Source organism: Hyperoodon ampullatus, assembly GCF_949752795.1.
Source record: "Hyperoodon ampullatus genome assembly, chromosome: 10".
NCBI classification, from domain to species: domain Eukaryota; kingdom Metazoa; phylum Chordata; class Mammalia; order Artiodactyla; family Ziphiidae; genus Hyperoodon; species Hyperoodon ampullatus.
This window is the reverse complement of record NC_136923.1, coordinates 36,658,221-36,673,640: the sequence shown is the minus strand read 5'-3', so window position 1 is coordinate 36,673,640 and position 15,420 is coordinate 36,658,221. Positions and strand designations below refer to the sequence as shown.

General features: G+C 39.3%; 1 protein-coding gene across 1 annotated transcript in view; it reads right to left on the bottom strand.

Annotated features, from left to right (window-relative positions):
* SFMBT1 (Scm like with four mbt domains 1) overlaps positions 1-15,420 on the bottom strand; it is a gene marked incomplete at both ends in the record, with an annotated part of 131,508 nt that overhangs the window by 41,503 nt on the left and 74,585 nt on the right. Inside the window, 1 exon segment of the mRNA XM_079712947.1 lies at positions 4,102-4,196. Within this exon segment, the coding sequence (XP_079569073.1) occupies positions 4,102-4,196 (95 nt within the window).

Here is a 15,420-nt window from a genome sequence, read left to right as displayed (position 1 = left end):
GTTGCGGAGCACGGGTTCCGGACGCACAGGCTCAGCGGCCATGGCTCACGGGCCCAGCCGCTCTGCAGCATGTGGGATCTTCCTGGAACGGGGCACGAACCCAAGTCCCCTGCATCAGCAGGCGGACTCTCAAACACTGCGCCACCAGGGAAGCCCCCTAATACTTTTTTGTAGATAATGAAACCTCTTAATTTTTGTTTTCCTGAAAAGGTCTATATTTCTCCTCCACTTCTGGAAAAAATTTCTGCTGAGGACAGAATTCTGGGTTGATAGCTTCATTTCTTTCAACACTTTAAAGATCTTACTCCACTGTGTTCTGGTTTGGATAGTTTCCCAAAAAAATTTCACTATAATTCTTATATTTGTTCCTCTATATGTAATGTGTCTTTTTTTCCTCTGGCTGCCTTCAAGATTTTCTCTTTCCCTTTGGATTTCAGCAGTCTGAATATGATGTGTCTGGATGCATTTTATTGTTATTAATTATCCTGTTTTGCATTGCTTGAGCTTCTTTGATCTGTGGTGTAGTATCTTTGTTTTCCTTTGGAAAATTGTCTGCCATTATCCCTTCAAACATCTCTTCCTCACCTCTGCTCTTTTCTCCTTCTGAGATTCCAATTATGCACAAATTACACTTTTAAAAAAAAATATTGTCCACAGCAGTTGGGTGTTCTAGTCTGTTTTTTCCCCACTTTTTCTGTTTATATTTCAGTCTGGGCAATTTCTACTGACTTACCTTCAAGTATACTGATTTCTTCCTCATCTGTGTCAAGTCAACTGATGAGCCTGTCAAAGGCACTCATCTGTTACCATGTTTTTCATTTCTATTAGACTCTTTCTAATAGTTTCTATCTCTGCTGAAATTCCTCTTCTGTTCATGCATGTTGTCCACCTGTTCTGCTAGAGCCTCTAACATATTAATCATAGTTATTTAAAATTCTCTGACAGTTTAAACATCTGGGTCATACAAGTCTGGTTCTATTGAATGCTTTGACTCTTGACAGTTTTCTGTTTTTCTCTTCCTTCTTGTGTGTCTCTCATGATTTTTGGTTGAAAGCTAGACATCCTGGGTAGAACAGTCAAGACTGAGACACATAGTATTTACTCCCGGAAATGAGCATGTTTCTTCTTAGGACTTAAGTTCAAGAGAGAAGGTTAAGTCAATCTAGTTAGGAGTAGAGCTGGGTTTGGGTTTTATTGTTGCTAAGTTATTCACAGTGTACCACAGGCTTCAGATTCCACTAGCACTGTCTGGTATTTATGCTGTAGGCTCATTTGCTATACGGTTTTTTCCCTCAACATTAGCTGCTCCACCCTCACATTTAGATCTTCTCTTTGTGACTACAACTCTTTTGTAACTACACTTCTCTTTGTGACTGTCTCTCTCCACACTCTTGCCTCTCCCCCACAAACAGACCTCTACTACCCACAATTTTCTAATTTGATAGTGGGGGACAAGCATTCTCTGAGATTCAGCCTCAGTCTTGTGAGATTCTGTGTCCCTTGGTCTTGGGGGTGGAAACTTCTCAGTGATCCTAACCTTCCCCCAACTGTAGGGGACTTCTGATGCTCCAGCATGTATTCCTACCCCTCTCCTACCTACATCCCTTCCCCAATCAGTTTGATGCTTTTGTTCTAAAAGACCCAGGTAAAGCTTAGTGCCTTTCCCATAGTGGGGGCTGTTCTCTCCACCAGACATGCACCATGAGGAAGGCTTTTTCACTATCTTACACTCTTCCTCTTTGCAAATGTGGTTTATCTCTAATTCCTTCTTCAGCCCTGTCTTCCCTCCTTCCTTCATGCCAAACTTGGTCATGTAAAACTCTTGCCAGTGGCTTGGACATACATTACCATTGCTCTAGAGTTCTGAGTTCTACCAGTTTTGCCCATGATCTGCTAGTCATAGCCATCCCTTCTCAACATCTTCCTATATCCATGCTTGATTTTTACTATATTTGGCAGCCCTTCACCATATACTGATTCAGGTTTATGGTTAGGCCAAGTCCTAAACCAGAGCAAAGCCCTAACTCTCTTCAATTTTATTAAGGCTCAGAGAGGAAGCTGCAGAAGAAAAGTGTGAAGCTAGCAGAGGCTGGTTCATGAGGTTGAAGGGAAAAGGACATTTATATAACATAAAAGTGCAAGGTGGAGCAGCGAGTGCTGATGTAGAAGCTGCAGCAAGTTATCCAGAAGATCTAGCTAAGATAATGGATGGCGGTAGCTACACTAAACAACAGATTTTCAGTGTAGATGAAACAGCCTTATCTTGGAAGAAGATGGAAGAAAATGCCATCTAGGACTTCCATAGCCAGAGAAGTCAAAGCCTGGCTTCAAAGCTTCAAAGGACAAGCTGACTCTCTTGTTAGGGGCTAATGCAACTGGTGAGCTGAAGCAAGTGCTCATTTACCATGAAAAAATCCTAGGGCCTTTAAGAATTATACTAAATCTAACCTGCCTGTGCTCTATAAATGGGAAAACAAAGCCTGGATGACCGCACATCTGTTTACAACATGGTTTACTGCATATTTTAAGTCCACTGTTGAGACCTACTGCTCAGAAAAAGATTCCTTTCAAAATAGTACTGCTCACTGACAGTGCATCTGGTTACCCAAGAGTTTTGATGGAAATGTACAAGATTAATAACGTTTTCATGCCTGCAAACACAACATCCATTCTGCAGCTTATGGATCAAGAAGTCATTTCAACTTTCAAGTCTGACTACTTAAAAAATACATTTCATGAAGCCGTAGCTGCTATAGTGATTCCTCTGATGAATCTAACAATTGAAAGCCTCCTAGAAGGGATTCACCATTCTAGATGCCTTTAATTACATTTTTGATCCATGGGAAGAGGTCAAAATGAACATTAACAGGTGTTTGGAAGAAGCTGATTCCAACCCTCATGGATGACTTTAAGGGGTTCAGGACTTCAGTGGAGAAAGTAACTGCCAATGGGGTGGAACAGCAAGAAAACTAGAAGTGATGCCTGAAAATGTGACTGAATTGGTGCAATCTCGTGATAAAACCTGAACAAATGAGGAGTTTCTTCTTCTTCTTCCTCTTTTTTTTTTTTTTTTTTTAATCTTTTGGCCACGTCGTGTAGCATGTGGGATCTTAGTTCCCCGACCAGGGATCGAACCCATTCCCCCTGCATTGGCACTGTGGAGTCCTAACCACTGGACCACCAGGGAAGTCCCAGGAGTTTCTTCTCATGGATGAGCTTTCTTGAGATGGAATCTACTCCTGGTGAAGATGCTGTGAAGACTGTTGAAATGACAACAAAGGATTTAGAATATTACACAAACTTAGTTGATAAAGCAGTGGCAGGGCTTGAGAATTGACTCCAATTTTGAAAGAACATTTACTATGGGTAAAATGCTATCAAATAGTATTGCACCTACAGAGGAATCAATCGTAAAAGGAAGAGTCAATCCATGGGGCAAACTTCACTGTTGTCTTTTTTCAAGAAACTGCCACGGCCACCCGAACCCTTCAGCCACCACCACCCTGACCAGTCAGCAGCATCAACATCAAGGTAACACCCTCCACCAGCACAAAGACTACTCGTGAAAGGCTCAGATGATGACTAGCACTTTTAAGCAATAATATATTTTTAAATTAAGGTATGTACTTTTTTTTAGACATAATGCTATTGCACACTTAACAGACTATAGTATAGTTTAAACATACTTTTATATGTACTGGGAAACCAAAAATTTGTGTGACTTGCACTTTATTGCAATACTTGCCTTACTGTGGTGGTCTGGAACTGAACCTGCAACAGCTCCAGTCTGCCTGTACCAGACTATAAATCATTTTCTTCAACTGAAGAGGTTTTGGGGGTTTTTTTTGACAAAAATAAAGGAATATTCATGACTGGTCAAAAAAAGACAAGTTGGCATCGAGTGGCAAAAAATACACAAAACCAAAAGGGTTTTAGAATATGCCAAGTTTTCTTAATAAAAGTGGCAACAGGAGGGAAAAAGAAAAAGCACTCAAGTTCTCTCAAGTATTCTACCTTAAAATAACTCTAAACTCTCTAATGATGGTGCAGTGAGTCAAAGAAAAGAAATATAGTAAGTCAAGCAATATAGTCACTGCTCACATGTTTAAAAGACCCGTAGGGAACTGCTGTGGACCCTGTCTCTTCCAGATAGTCTTCCCAGCTTAATTCCACTTCTTCCACTCCAGATCCAGCATCTGGAATTAAAAACAAAACAACACAAAAACAGGTAAGACTCAATTTTAAAAAAACTTAAGGTATAAAAACATAAACTTAGTAAACCTAACTTACAATTTACTTCACAAGTTAACTGACTTTTCACACAAAATAACTAAGTATTCTTTTTAAATAGCAGGTTCCCTTAGTGCACTGATTGTCAATGAATCTCAACACCATAGAGTGTGACATGCTGTCTCCTGCTGGGATCTATCTGGGATTCACCTAAATAGATCACATAAAGCTGGTGAGAGTGTAACTACTATAATCCCTTTGGACTGTAATTTAGTATCTAATGCCAAATATCTGAGATCCTTAATAGGCATTTCAAACTTAAATTTTCAATCTGTTCTTCCTTAGTACTCTCCAACTGAGTAAAAGTTACCAATGGTTGATAGTTTGACTCAATCCAAAAACTGTGGAGTTATCCTTACTTTCTTCCCTTTCCTTCACATCTCACATCCAATCCATCAGAAAATTCTGAGTACTACCTTTAAAAATATCCCAAACCTAATCACCTTCCACCATTTCTACTGCTATCTCTCTAAGTGCAAGGTCTAACTACCATATCTTTCACCTTTTAATCACACAATAAAATCTAAAATTTGGGAGACTGCAAAGGCCCTATGTGATCTGACCCCTAGTTCCCGACCCTGCCCCTGCATCCCCAACCAGCCTCTTGTTTGCTCACTCACTCGAGGGACACTGAGTTTCTTGCCACTCCTCTCTGACCATGTTCTTTCCTCAAAGTCTCTGCGTTTGTTATTTTCTCCACTTAGACTCATTCCCCTGTCATTGACAGCTTTACGTCATTCAAGCCTCTACTCAACACCTCTCCAGAAAAGTCTTCCACCAGAAAGGCCTTCCATCAGTGTGCATCTAAAGTAGAAACCTCCAGCCTCTGCTTTCATTATCTTCACGGCATTCATTCCTACCTACAAACATACCATGGCTTTTTATCTTCCCCATTAGACAATAAACTCTGTGAAGACAGGAACTTTGTTTTGGTCACTCCTACATCTCTGTCACAGCAGAGACTCAATACATTTTTGTTGAGTGAGCAAAGATTCAAACACTCTATTGGAATCCAATAATCCCAATTCACATAAGCTCCCTAAGAGCAGGGTTTTGTTCACTGACTATCCCCACTGCCCAAAACAATGCCTGTCACTAGCAAGTCTGTGATAAACAGCTGCTGAATGAGTATACCCTTGGGGAGCCTGTGCTTCACACAAACACAAGGAGGCAAATACAAGGATGCTCACCACAGCACTGTTTCTAACAGCAACAGACAGAAGCAATCAGTAGAAGAGTAGATAAATTATGGCAATCCTACAACGGAGTACTACTACATATAGCAGCTGAAATAAATGAACTATATTGACATGTATAAATCTCAAAAAAAATCACATCAAGTAAAAACAGCAGGTGCAGAATGAAAAGCATAAGATACAATTTAGGCTTCAAAACAAAACTGCAATATAATGTTTATAAATACAAATCAATAACGGTACAAAAAAAGGATGGGAAGAATATACATCAACATTAACAGTGCTACCTTTGGGGATGGAGGGAAGCAAAGAAGATTAGAAGGAAAGTACAGAAGAGCCTTAAACTGTATTATGTTTTATTTCTTTTAAAAAATGAAAAAACACATGAAAACATGTTCAACATCATTAGGGAAATGCAAATCAAAACCACAGTGAGATACCACCTCACACTCATGAGGATGGCTATTATCAAAAAAGCAGAAAATAAGTGTAGGCAAGGCTGTGAGAAATTGGAATCTTTGTGCACTGCTGGTCATGGAATATAAAATGGTACAGCCACTGTGGAAAAATTTTTGGTGGTTTCTCAAAAAATTAAAAATATAATTACCATATGATCCAGCAATTCCACTTCTGGGTATATACCCAAAAAACTGATAGCAGGGACTCAAACAGATATCTATACATGAATGTTTATAGCAGCAATATTCACAACAGCCAAAAGGCGGAAGTAACTGACTCAAGTGTCCATCAACAGATGAATGGATAAACAAAATGTACTATATGTATGCAATGTAATATTATTTAGTCATAAAAAGGAAGGAGGGGTTTCCCTGGTGGCAGGGAATGCCTGCCAATGCAGGGGACACGGGTTCGAGCCCTGGTCTGGGAAGATCCCACATGCCGCGGAGCAACTAAGCCCATGCACCACAACTACTGAGCTTGAGCTCTAGAGCCCATGAGCCACTACTACTGAGCCCACGTGCCACAACTACTGAAGCCTGCACGCCTAGAGCCCGTGCTCCGCAACAAGAGAAGCCACCGCAATGAGAAGCACGTGCACTGCAGCGAAGAGTAGCCCTTGCTCGCCACAACTAAAGAAAGCCCTCATGCAGCAATGAAGACCCAATGCAGCCAAAAATAAATAAATAAATAAATATATATATGTATATATAAAAAAGCACCACATCTCTGAAAAAAAAGGAAGGAAATTCTGACACAGGTTACAGGCTACAATGTGGATGAACCATGAGAACATTACACTAAATGAAATAAGCCAGCCACAAAAGGTCAAATATTCTATGATTCCACTTACTTGAGGTAGTTAAGAGTAGTCAAATTCATAGAGACAGAAAGAAGAATGGTAGTTTCCAAGGACTGGGGGGAGAGGGGAATGGGGAGTTAGTGTTTGATGGGTACAGAGTTTCAGTATGGGAAGATGAAAAAGTTTTGGAGATGGACGGTGGTAACAGTTGCACAATAATGTGAATGTATGTAATGTAATGCCACTGAACAGTACACTTAAAAATGGCTGAAGTGGTCAATTTTATGTTATGGATACTTTACCGCAATTTAAAAATGAAAACAAATATTGGACAATGTTAATTTATTATTTATTAATTTTTAAATTCTGCCTTGTAGGTACGTGGGTGTTTCCTATATTGTTTTCCATTCATTTCTATGTATTTGAATATTTTCCCTAGAAATACAACAAACCAACAAAGACTTTCTTGGGAACATCCTGGAAGTATGAGCCAGTAGAAAGTCAACTTCCATCACTAAAACACAAGGCTGGACATTCATATTCATGGTCCTTGGCAAGAACCCTAGTCCCTCAAACAGCTGATTTAAAAATAAAAAATAAACATAACAACAATAAAAGCAGTGAATGAAAGGACTAAAATCTCTCATTCATCAAAAATTACCTAAAAACTGAGAAGAAACTAATGATCTGATAGAAAAGTCAGCAAAACACATGAAAAGAGAATTTATTTTATTTTTAATAAATTTATTTTATTTATTTATTTTTGGCTGTGTTGGGTCTTCGTTGCTGTGCATGGGCTTTCTCTAGTTTCGGTGAGCAGGGGCTACTCTTCGTTGCGGTGCATGGGCTTCTCATTGTGGTGGCTTCTCTTGTTGCAGAGCACGGGCTCTAGGTGTGCAGGCTTCAGTAGTTGCGGCACGCAGGCTCAGTAGTTGTGGCGTGGGCTCTAGAGCTCAGGTGCAGTAGTTGTGGCACATGGGCTTAGTTGCTCCATGGCATGTGGGATCTTCCCGGACCAGGGCTTGAACCCGTGTCCCCTGCATTGGCAGGTGGATTCTTAACCACTGCGCCACCAGGGAAGTCCCGAGAATTTACTTTTTAAAAATGCAAATAGTCCTTAAACATATGGAAACGTGTGTAAATTTATTCATTTTTAAAAAATGCAAATGGAAACTACATTGAGATATCAGATGGAAAAAATTCCAAAGTCTGACAACACACTCCATGGTGAGGCAGGTAATTAAGCAGGTAAAGCATAACGACACAACCCCGGTGAAAGAACTTGGCAATATCTAGCAAATTTACATATGTATTTACCTTTTGATCCAGCAATCCCACTTCTAGGAATCTATCCCAAAGATATGCTGGCAAAAATACAAAAAGACATATGTACAAAGCTATTCATTGCAGTACTATATGTAATACCAAGACTGGAAACAACCCAAATGTCCACCAATAAGGAACAGGGTGAATAAAATACGGTATATACATCCAGTACTATACATCTGTAAAAAAGAATGAGAATGATTTCCACATACTGATGTGGAATAATCTTCAGTATACACTAAGTGAAACAGCAAAACACAGAGCAGTTTTTATTGTAGCTCTAGTTTTTGTATAAGGTGAGAGAGAGATGAATATATATGTAAATGCTCACACATATCTTTTTACGTTTTAAAACATGAAAAATAGAATAAAAAGTAATAAAATTTGTTATATATATGGAGAAGAAGAAAAAGGATGAATACTATCAGGATGAAAGTGGGAATGTTATATAATTTTGACTTCGTAACTATGTATATACTTTACACAATTTAGAAACATTTAAATTAAAAATTCTAAAAACTGAAAATGAACTTAAACAAATATGCCTAACTGTTGGCGTCAAAACCACAAAGAAAACAGGATCTCTTTAAGTCATTAATAAAATACAAAATTTTGACTGCAAACCCAAGTGGAATATATCTAAAGGCAAAACCATAAAGAAATCTTAAACTATACACTATTATCCTACTGATATTTGGAAGGTTGGTATTGTTATTGTGAAAAAATTATATGAATATTATAGGATAAAAATAAATAAGTGATGATATTAAAGACATTACAAAACAACACATTTCTAAAAGAAAAGAGACACGAATATAAAATCAAAGAAATAAAAACCCTGTAATTTTAAATTAAAATTGTAAATATCAGATGAAGCCATCTGATTTTCTTTTCTCTTCGAAAGACATGTATTTCCTAGCTATGTCTATGGATAAGACCTAGAAGAAATGGCAATTTGCTATCAATGAGCACCCCAGCACCTGGATTGTAGACTGTAAATATCATATCCACTTAAAAAAAAATGAGCTCCTCAGAGAAATGGCAAATTGCAAGCTTGGGGCAGGAAATGTGCAAGAGGTACCTTGGAATCTTATTATACCAGAAAGCAAGGACCAGAACTATCAAAGATATATGACATCACATCCAAAGAGCACAGGAACCAATCTGAAAGAACTCTCATTGGTCTAGAATGAGGCAATTTGATCATCAAATGAGTGATGACAGCAATAGATTCAAATTCATATATAAAATATATATGTAATGTATATATGATATGAGTTAATAACACTTAAAAGAAAATAAATCAACTTCCTAAATAGCAGAGTGAGTACCTCAGTGAATCCATTCTTCCAGAAAAGCAGCAAAAATACTGGCTAAACAATGAAAACCGACCATTTCCAAGTTCTGAAATTAACTGAAGGCACAGAACAAACTGAAAAGCCTCTATCAAGACAAGTTACAGAACCTCTGTTAGAATAGTGGGATTGTGGCTCTTTAAGTTGGAGCTATTCCCATCTTTCATTCCTCCCCAGCTCAAAACAGAAATTTTAGAACTGAAAATACAATAACCAAAAAACAAAACAAAACAAACTCCTCTATAGATAAGCTCTACAGCAGAATGAGGAGGACAGGGAAAGAAACACCAAAATTAAAGAGCAATAGAAAACACTCAATTTCAACAACGGAGAGAAAAAAAATGAAAAGCGCCTCACAGAGCTGTGCGGCAATAGCAACAGATCTAACAAAAGTGTCTTCAGAGTCCCAAAAGAAGACAAAGAGAACAGGGCAGAAAAAGTCCTAGAAGAAATAATGGCTGAAAATGTTCCAAATTTGTCAAAAGACGTAAGCCTATAGTTTTAAGAAGGTGAGAAAACTCTCAACAAGATAAACCCAAGGAAATCTGTGCACAGATACACAGAGTCAAACTGCTGAAAACTAGAGACAAAAAATCCTGAAAGCAGCAAGAGAAACAATACCTCTTTTAAGGGGAGTGGCGGGAGACAGAATTCCAATGACAGCAAATTTTTCATCAGAAAGGGAGGCCAGAAGGCACAATATTTTTCAGGAGATGAAGAAAATAACTTTCAACTCAGAATTCTATATTTAGCAAAAATATCCTTTAATAGTGAGTGGCAAAATTAAGATATTCTCAGATGAAGGGAAACTAATGAATTCTATCACCCAGAGATCTACCCTAACAAAATGGCTAAAGTAAATTCTATAAACAGAAATGAAATGACAGAGAAGGAATCTTGGAAAATCAGGAAGGAATAAAGAACAATGAAAAGAGTAAAAATACTGGAAAACATACTACATTTTCCTTCTCCTCTTGAATTTTCTAAATTATATTTGACAGTTGAAGCAAAACTTTTAACAATATCTGATGTGGTTCTCCAAACATGTAGAAGAATATTTAAGACAAGTTTATTATAAATAAGAGTAGGTAAAGAGACATAAAAATAGGTAAAATTTTTACACTTCACTCAAATTAACAAAATGATAAAACCAGCAGAGTGTGATAAGTATATATAATGTAATACCTAGAGCAACCACTAAAAAGCTATACAAAGAGATACACTCAAGAACAGTGTACAGACAAAACAAAATGAAATTCTAAAAAAATGTTCAAGTAACCCACAGGAAGGCAGGAAAAGATGGGAACAAAAAAACAGAGAAAACAGGGCTTCCCTGGTGGCGCAGTGGTTTAGAATCTGCCTGCCAATGCAGGGGACGCAGGTTCAAGCCCTGGTCCGGGAAGATCCCACATGCCGTGGAGCAACTAAGCCTGCGCGCCACAACTGCTGAGTCTGTGGTCTAGAGCTCGCAAGCCACAACTACTGAACCCGCAAGCCACAATTACTGAAGCCCGTGTGACTACAGCCTGTGCTCCGCAACAAGAGAAGCCACAGCAATGAGAAGCCCGTGCACCGCAACAAAGAGCAGCCCCCACTTGCGGCAACTAGAGAAAGCCTGTGCACACCAACAAACACCCAACGCGCTAAAAGTAAATAAATAAATAAATAAATGTATTTAAAAAAACAGAGAAAACAAATGGACAGAAATGGCAGACGGGGCTTCCCTGGTGGCACAGTGCTTGAGAGTCCGCCTGCCGATGCAGGGGACACGGTTTGTGCCCCGGTCCAGGAAGATCCCACACGCCGCGGAGCAGCTAGGCCTGTGAGCCATGGCCACTGAGCCTGCACGTCAGGAGCCTGTGCTCTGCAACGGGAGAGGCCACAACAGTGAGAGGCCCACATACCGCAAAAAAAAAAAAAAAAAAAAAAAAAGGCAGGCGTGAGCCCTAACATATCAATAATTACATTAAGTGTAAATGATCTACACCAACTACAAGACTGAAAAAAAAATTTTTTTCACCCTCCCCCACCCCCTGCCTCTGGTAACCACAAACCTGATCTCTTTTTCTATGAGTTTGTTGGTTTTTGAAGTGAAATTGACTTACAACACTATGTTAGGTACTGCTACACAACATAGTGATTTGATATTTCTATACATCCCCAAATGAACATCACGGTAAGTCTACAGTTACCATCTGTCATGATACAAAGATATTACATAATTATTGACTATATTCCCCATACTGTACATCTCATACCTGTGACTCATTTATTTTGTAATTGAAAGTCTGTACCTCTTACCCTCCCTCAGCTATTGCTCTGCTCTCCCTACTCTCCTCCCTCTAGCAGCCACCTGTTTGTTCTCTATATCTATGACTCTGTTTCTGTTTAGTTATGTTTGTTCATTTGTTTTGTTTTTTAGATTCCACATATAAGTGAAATCTGACAGTATTTGTCTTTGTCTGACTTATTTCACTTAGAATAATACCCTTTAGGTCCATCCATGTTGTTGCAAATGGCAAGATATCGTTCTTTTTTTCCCTAGGGCTGAGTAATATTCCATTGTGTATATATATCACATCTTCTTCATCCATTCATCTATGGATGGGCACTTAGGTTTCTTCCATATCTAGGCTACTGTAAATAGTGCTACAATGAACATAGGGGTGCATATATCTTTTCAAATTAGTGTTTTTTCTTTGAATAAGCACTCAGGAGTGGAACTGATGGATCATATGGTAGTTCTATTTTTAATTTTTTGAGGAAACTCCATACTGTTTTCCATAGTAGCTGCACCAATTTACATTCCCACTGACAGTGCATGAGGGTTCCCTTTTCGCCACATCCTTGTCAACATTTATTATTTGCTGTCTTTTTGATAATAGCCTTCTGACAGGTGTGAAGTGATTGTGATGTTGATTTCCATTTCCCTGATGATGAGTGATGCTGAGCATCTTTTCATGTGCCTGCTGACCTTCTGTATGTCTTCTTCGGAAAAATGTCTATCTAGGTCCCTTACTCATTTTTAAATTGGGTTGTTAATTTTTTAAATTTATTTATTTTATTTATTTATTTTTGGCTGTGTTGCGTCTTCAGTGCTGTGCACGGGCTTTCTCTAGTTGTGGCGAGTGGGGGATACTCTTCATTGCAGTGCATGGGCTTCTCCTCTTGCTGTGGAGCATGGGCTCTAGGCGCGTGGGCTTCAGTAGTTGTGGCTCGCGGGCTCTAGAGTGCAGACTCAGTTTTGGTGCACGTGGTTAGTTGCTCTATGGCACGTGGGATCTTCCTGGACCAGGGCTCGAGCCCGTGTCCCCTGCATTGGCAGACATATTCTTAACCACTGCGCCACCAGGGAAGCCCCGGGTTGTTCGTTTTTTTTTGTTTTGTTTTGTTTTTTACATCTTTATTGGAGTATAATTGCTTAACAATGGTGTGCTAGTTTCTGCTTTATAACAAAATTAATCAGTTATACATATACATATGTTCCCATATCCCCTCCCTCTTGCGTCTCCCTCCCACCCTCCCTATCCCACCCCTCCAGGCGGTCACAAAGCACCGAGCTGATCTCCCTGTGCTATGCGGCTGCTTCCCACTAGCTATCTACCTTACGTTTGGTAGTGTATATATGTCCATGCTTCTCTTTCGCTTTGTCACAGCTTACCCTTCCCCCTCCCCATATCCTCAAGTCCATTCTCTAGTAGGTCTGTGTCTTTATTCCTGTCTTACCCCTATGTTCTTCATGACATTTTTTTTCTTAAATTCCATATATATGTGTCAGCATACAATATTTGTCTTTCTCTTTCTGACTTACTTCACTCTCTATGACAGACTCTAGGTCCATCCACCTCATTACAAATAGCTCAATTTCGTTTCTTTTTATGGCTGAGTAATATTCCGTTGTATATATGTGCCACATCTTCTTTATTCATTCATCCGATGATGGACACTTAGGTTGTTTCCATCTCCGGGCTATTGTAAATAGAGCTGCTATGAATATTTTGGTACATGACTCTTTTTGAATTATGGTTTTCTCAGGGTATATGCCCAGTAGTGGGATTGCTGGGTCATATGGTAGTTCTATTTGTACTTTTTTAAGGAACCTCCATACTGTTCTCCATAGTGGCTGTACCAATTCACATTCCTACCAGCAGTGCAAGAGTGTTCCCTTTTCTCCACACCCTCTCCAGCATTTATTGTTTCTAGATTTTTTGATGATAGCCATTCTGACTGGTGTGAGATGGTATCTCATTGTCGTTTTGATTTGCATTTCTCTAATGAGTAAAGATGTTGAGCATCCTTTCATGTGTTTGTTGGCAGTCTGTATATCTTCTGTGGAGAAATGTCTATTTAGGCCTTCTGCCCATTTTTGGATTGGGTTGTTTGTTTTTTTGTTATTGAGCTGCATGAGCTGCTTATAAATTTTGGAGATTAATCCTTTGTCAGTCGCTTCATTTGCAAATATTTTCTCCCATTCTAAGGGTTGTCTTTTGGTCTTGTTTATGGTTTCCTTTGCTGTGCAAAAGCTTTTAAGTTTCATTAATTAATTAATTAATGACTACATGCTGTTACAAGAAACTTACTCCAAATATAATGATTTACACAGGTTGAAAGTGAAAGGATGAGAGACTTCCCTGGTGGTGCAGCTGTTAAGAATCCGCCTGCCAATGCAGGGAACACGGGTTCGATCCCTGGGCCAGGAAGACCCGACATGCCATGGAGCAACTAAGCCCGTGGGCCACAACTACTGAGCCTGCACTCTAGAGCCCACGCGCCACAACTACTGAGCCCACACGCTGAAACTACTAAAGCCAGTCTGTGCACTCTAGGGCCTGCATGTCCCAACTACTGAGCTGCGAGCTGCAACTACTGAAGCCCACGTGACTAGAGCCTGTGCTTCTCAACAAGAGAAGTCACAGCAATGAGAAGCCCACGCACTGCAACGAAGAGTAGTCTCTGCTTGCCACAACTAGAGAAAGCCCGCGCGCAGCAACAAAGACCCAGTGCAGCCAAAAATAAATAAAATTAAAAAAAAAAAGAAAGTGAAAGCATGAAAAGGATATACCATGCAAACATTAATAAAAAGAAAGTAGGAATAGGTAAATCTGTAGAGAAAGAAAGTAGACATGGTTGCCAGAGGGTAGAATTAAGCAAGAAATGACTGCTAATGGTTTCTTCTGAGGAGTGATGAAAATGTTCTGGAATTAGGTAGTACTGTTGGTCACCCAACTTTCTGAATACACTGAAAACCACTGAACTGTATATTCTCAAAGTGTAAATTTTATACTATGTGAATTATATCTTAAAAAAATAAAAATATTTCAATAAAGATGTTTTTAGGAAACCTCAATAGTTAAAAAATTATTAATTAAAAAGCAAACAAGGGCTTCCCTGGTGGCGCAGTGGTTGAGAGTCCGCCTGCCGATGCAGGGGACATGGGTTCGTGCCCCGATCTGGGAAGATCCCACATGCCGCAGAGTGGCTGGGCCCGTGAGCCATGGCCGCTGAGCCTGCGCGTCCGGAGCCTGTGCTCCGCAACGGGAGAGGCCACAACAGTGAGAGGCCTGCGTACCGCAAAAAAAAAAAAAAAAAAAAAGCAAACAAACAATATGATTAATAAATGAGCCAAAAATAAGAAGACATGGTACTGAAGGGGATACAGGGATGGCAAATAAGCATCTGTTCAACATCACCTGCATCACCTGTTCAACATCATTTGCATTCAGCCAATAGGGGAAAGAAAATTAAGACCAGAATGAGCTATCATTACACATCTATCAGCATGACTTAAATAAAAATAGTGACAATACCAAATGACTGTGAGGATGTGAAGAAATCAGATCTCATATACTGCTGCTAAGAATACATAATGGTACAGCCACTCTGGAAAGTAGTTGTGTTCCTCGGCATTTATCCCAGAAAAATGAAATTTTATGTATATGATTGTTTATAGCATCTTTATTCATAAAAACCAAAAACTAGAAGCAACCAAAAT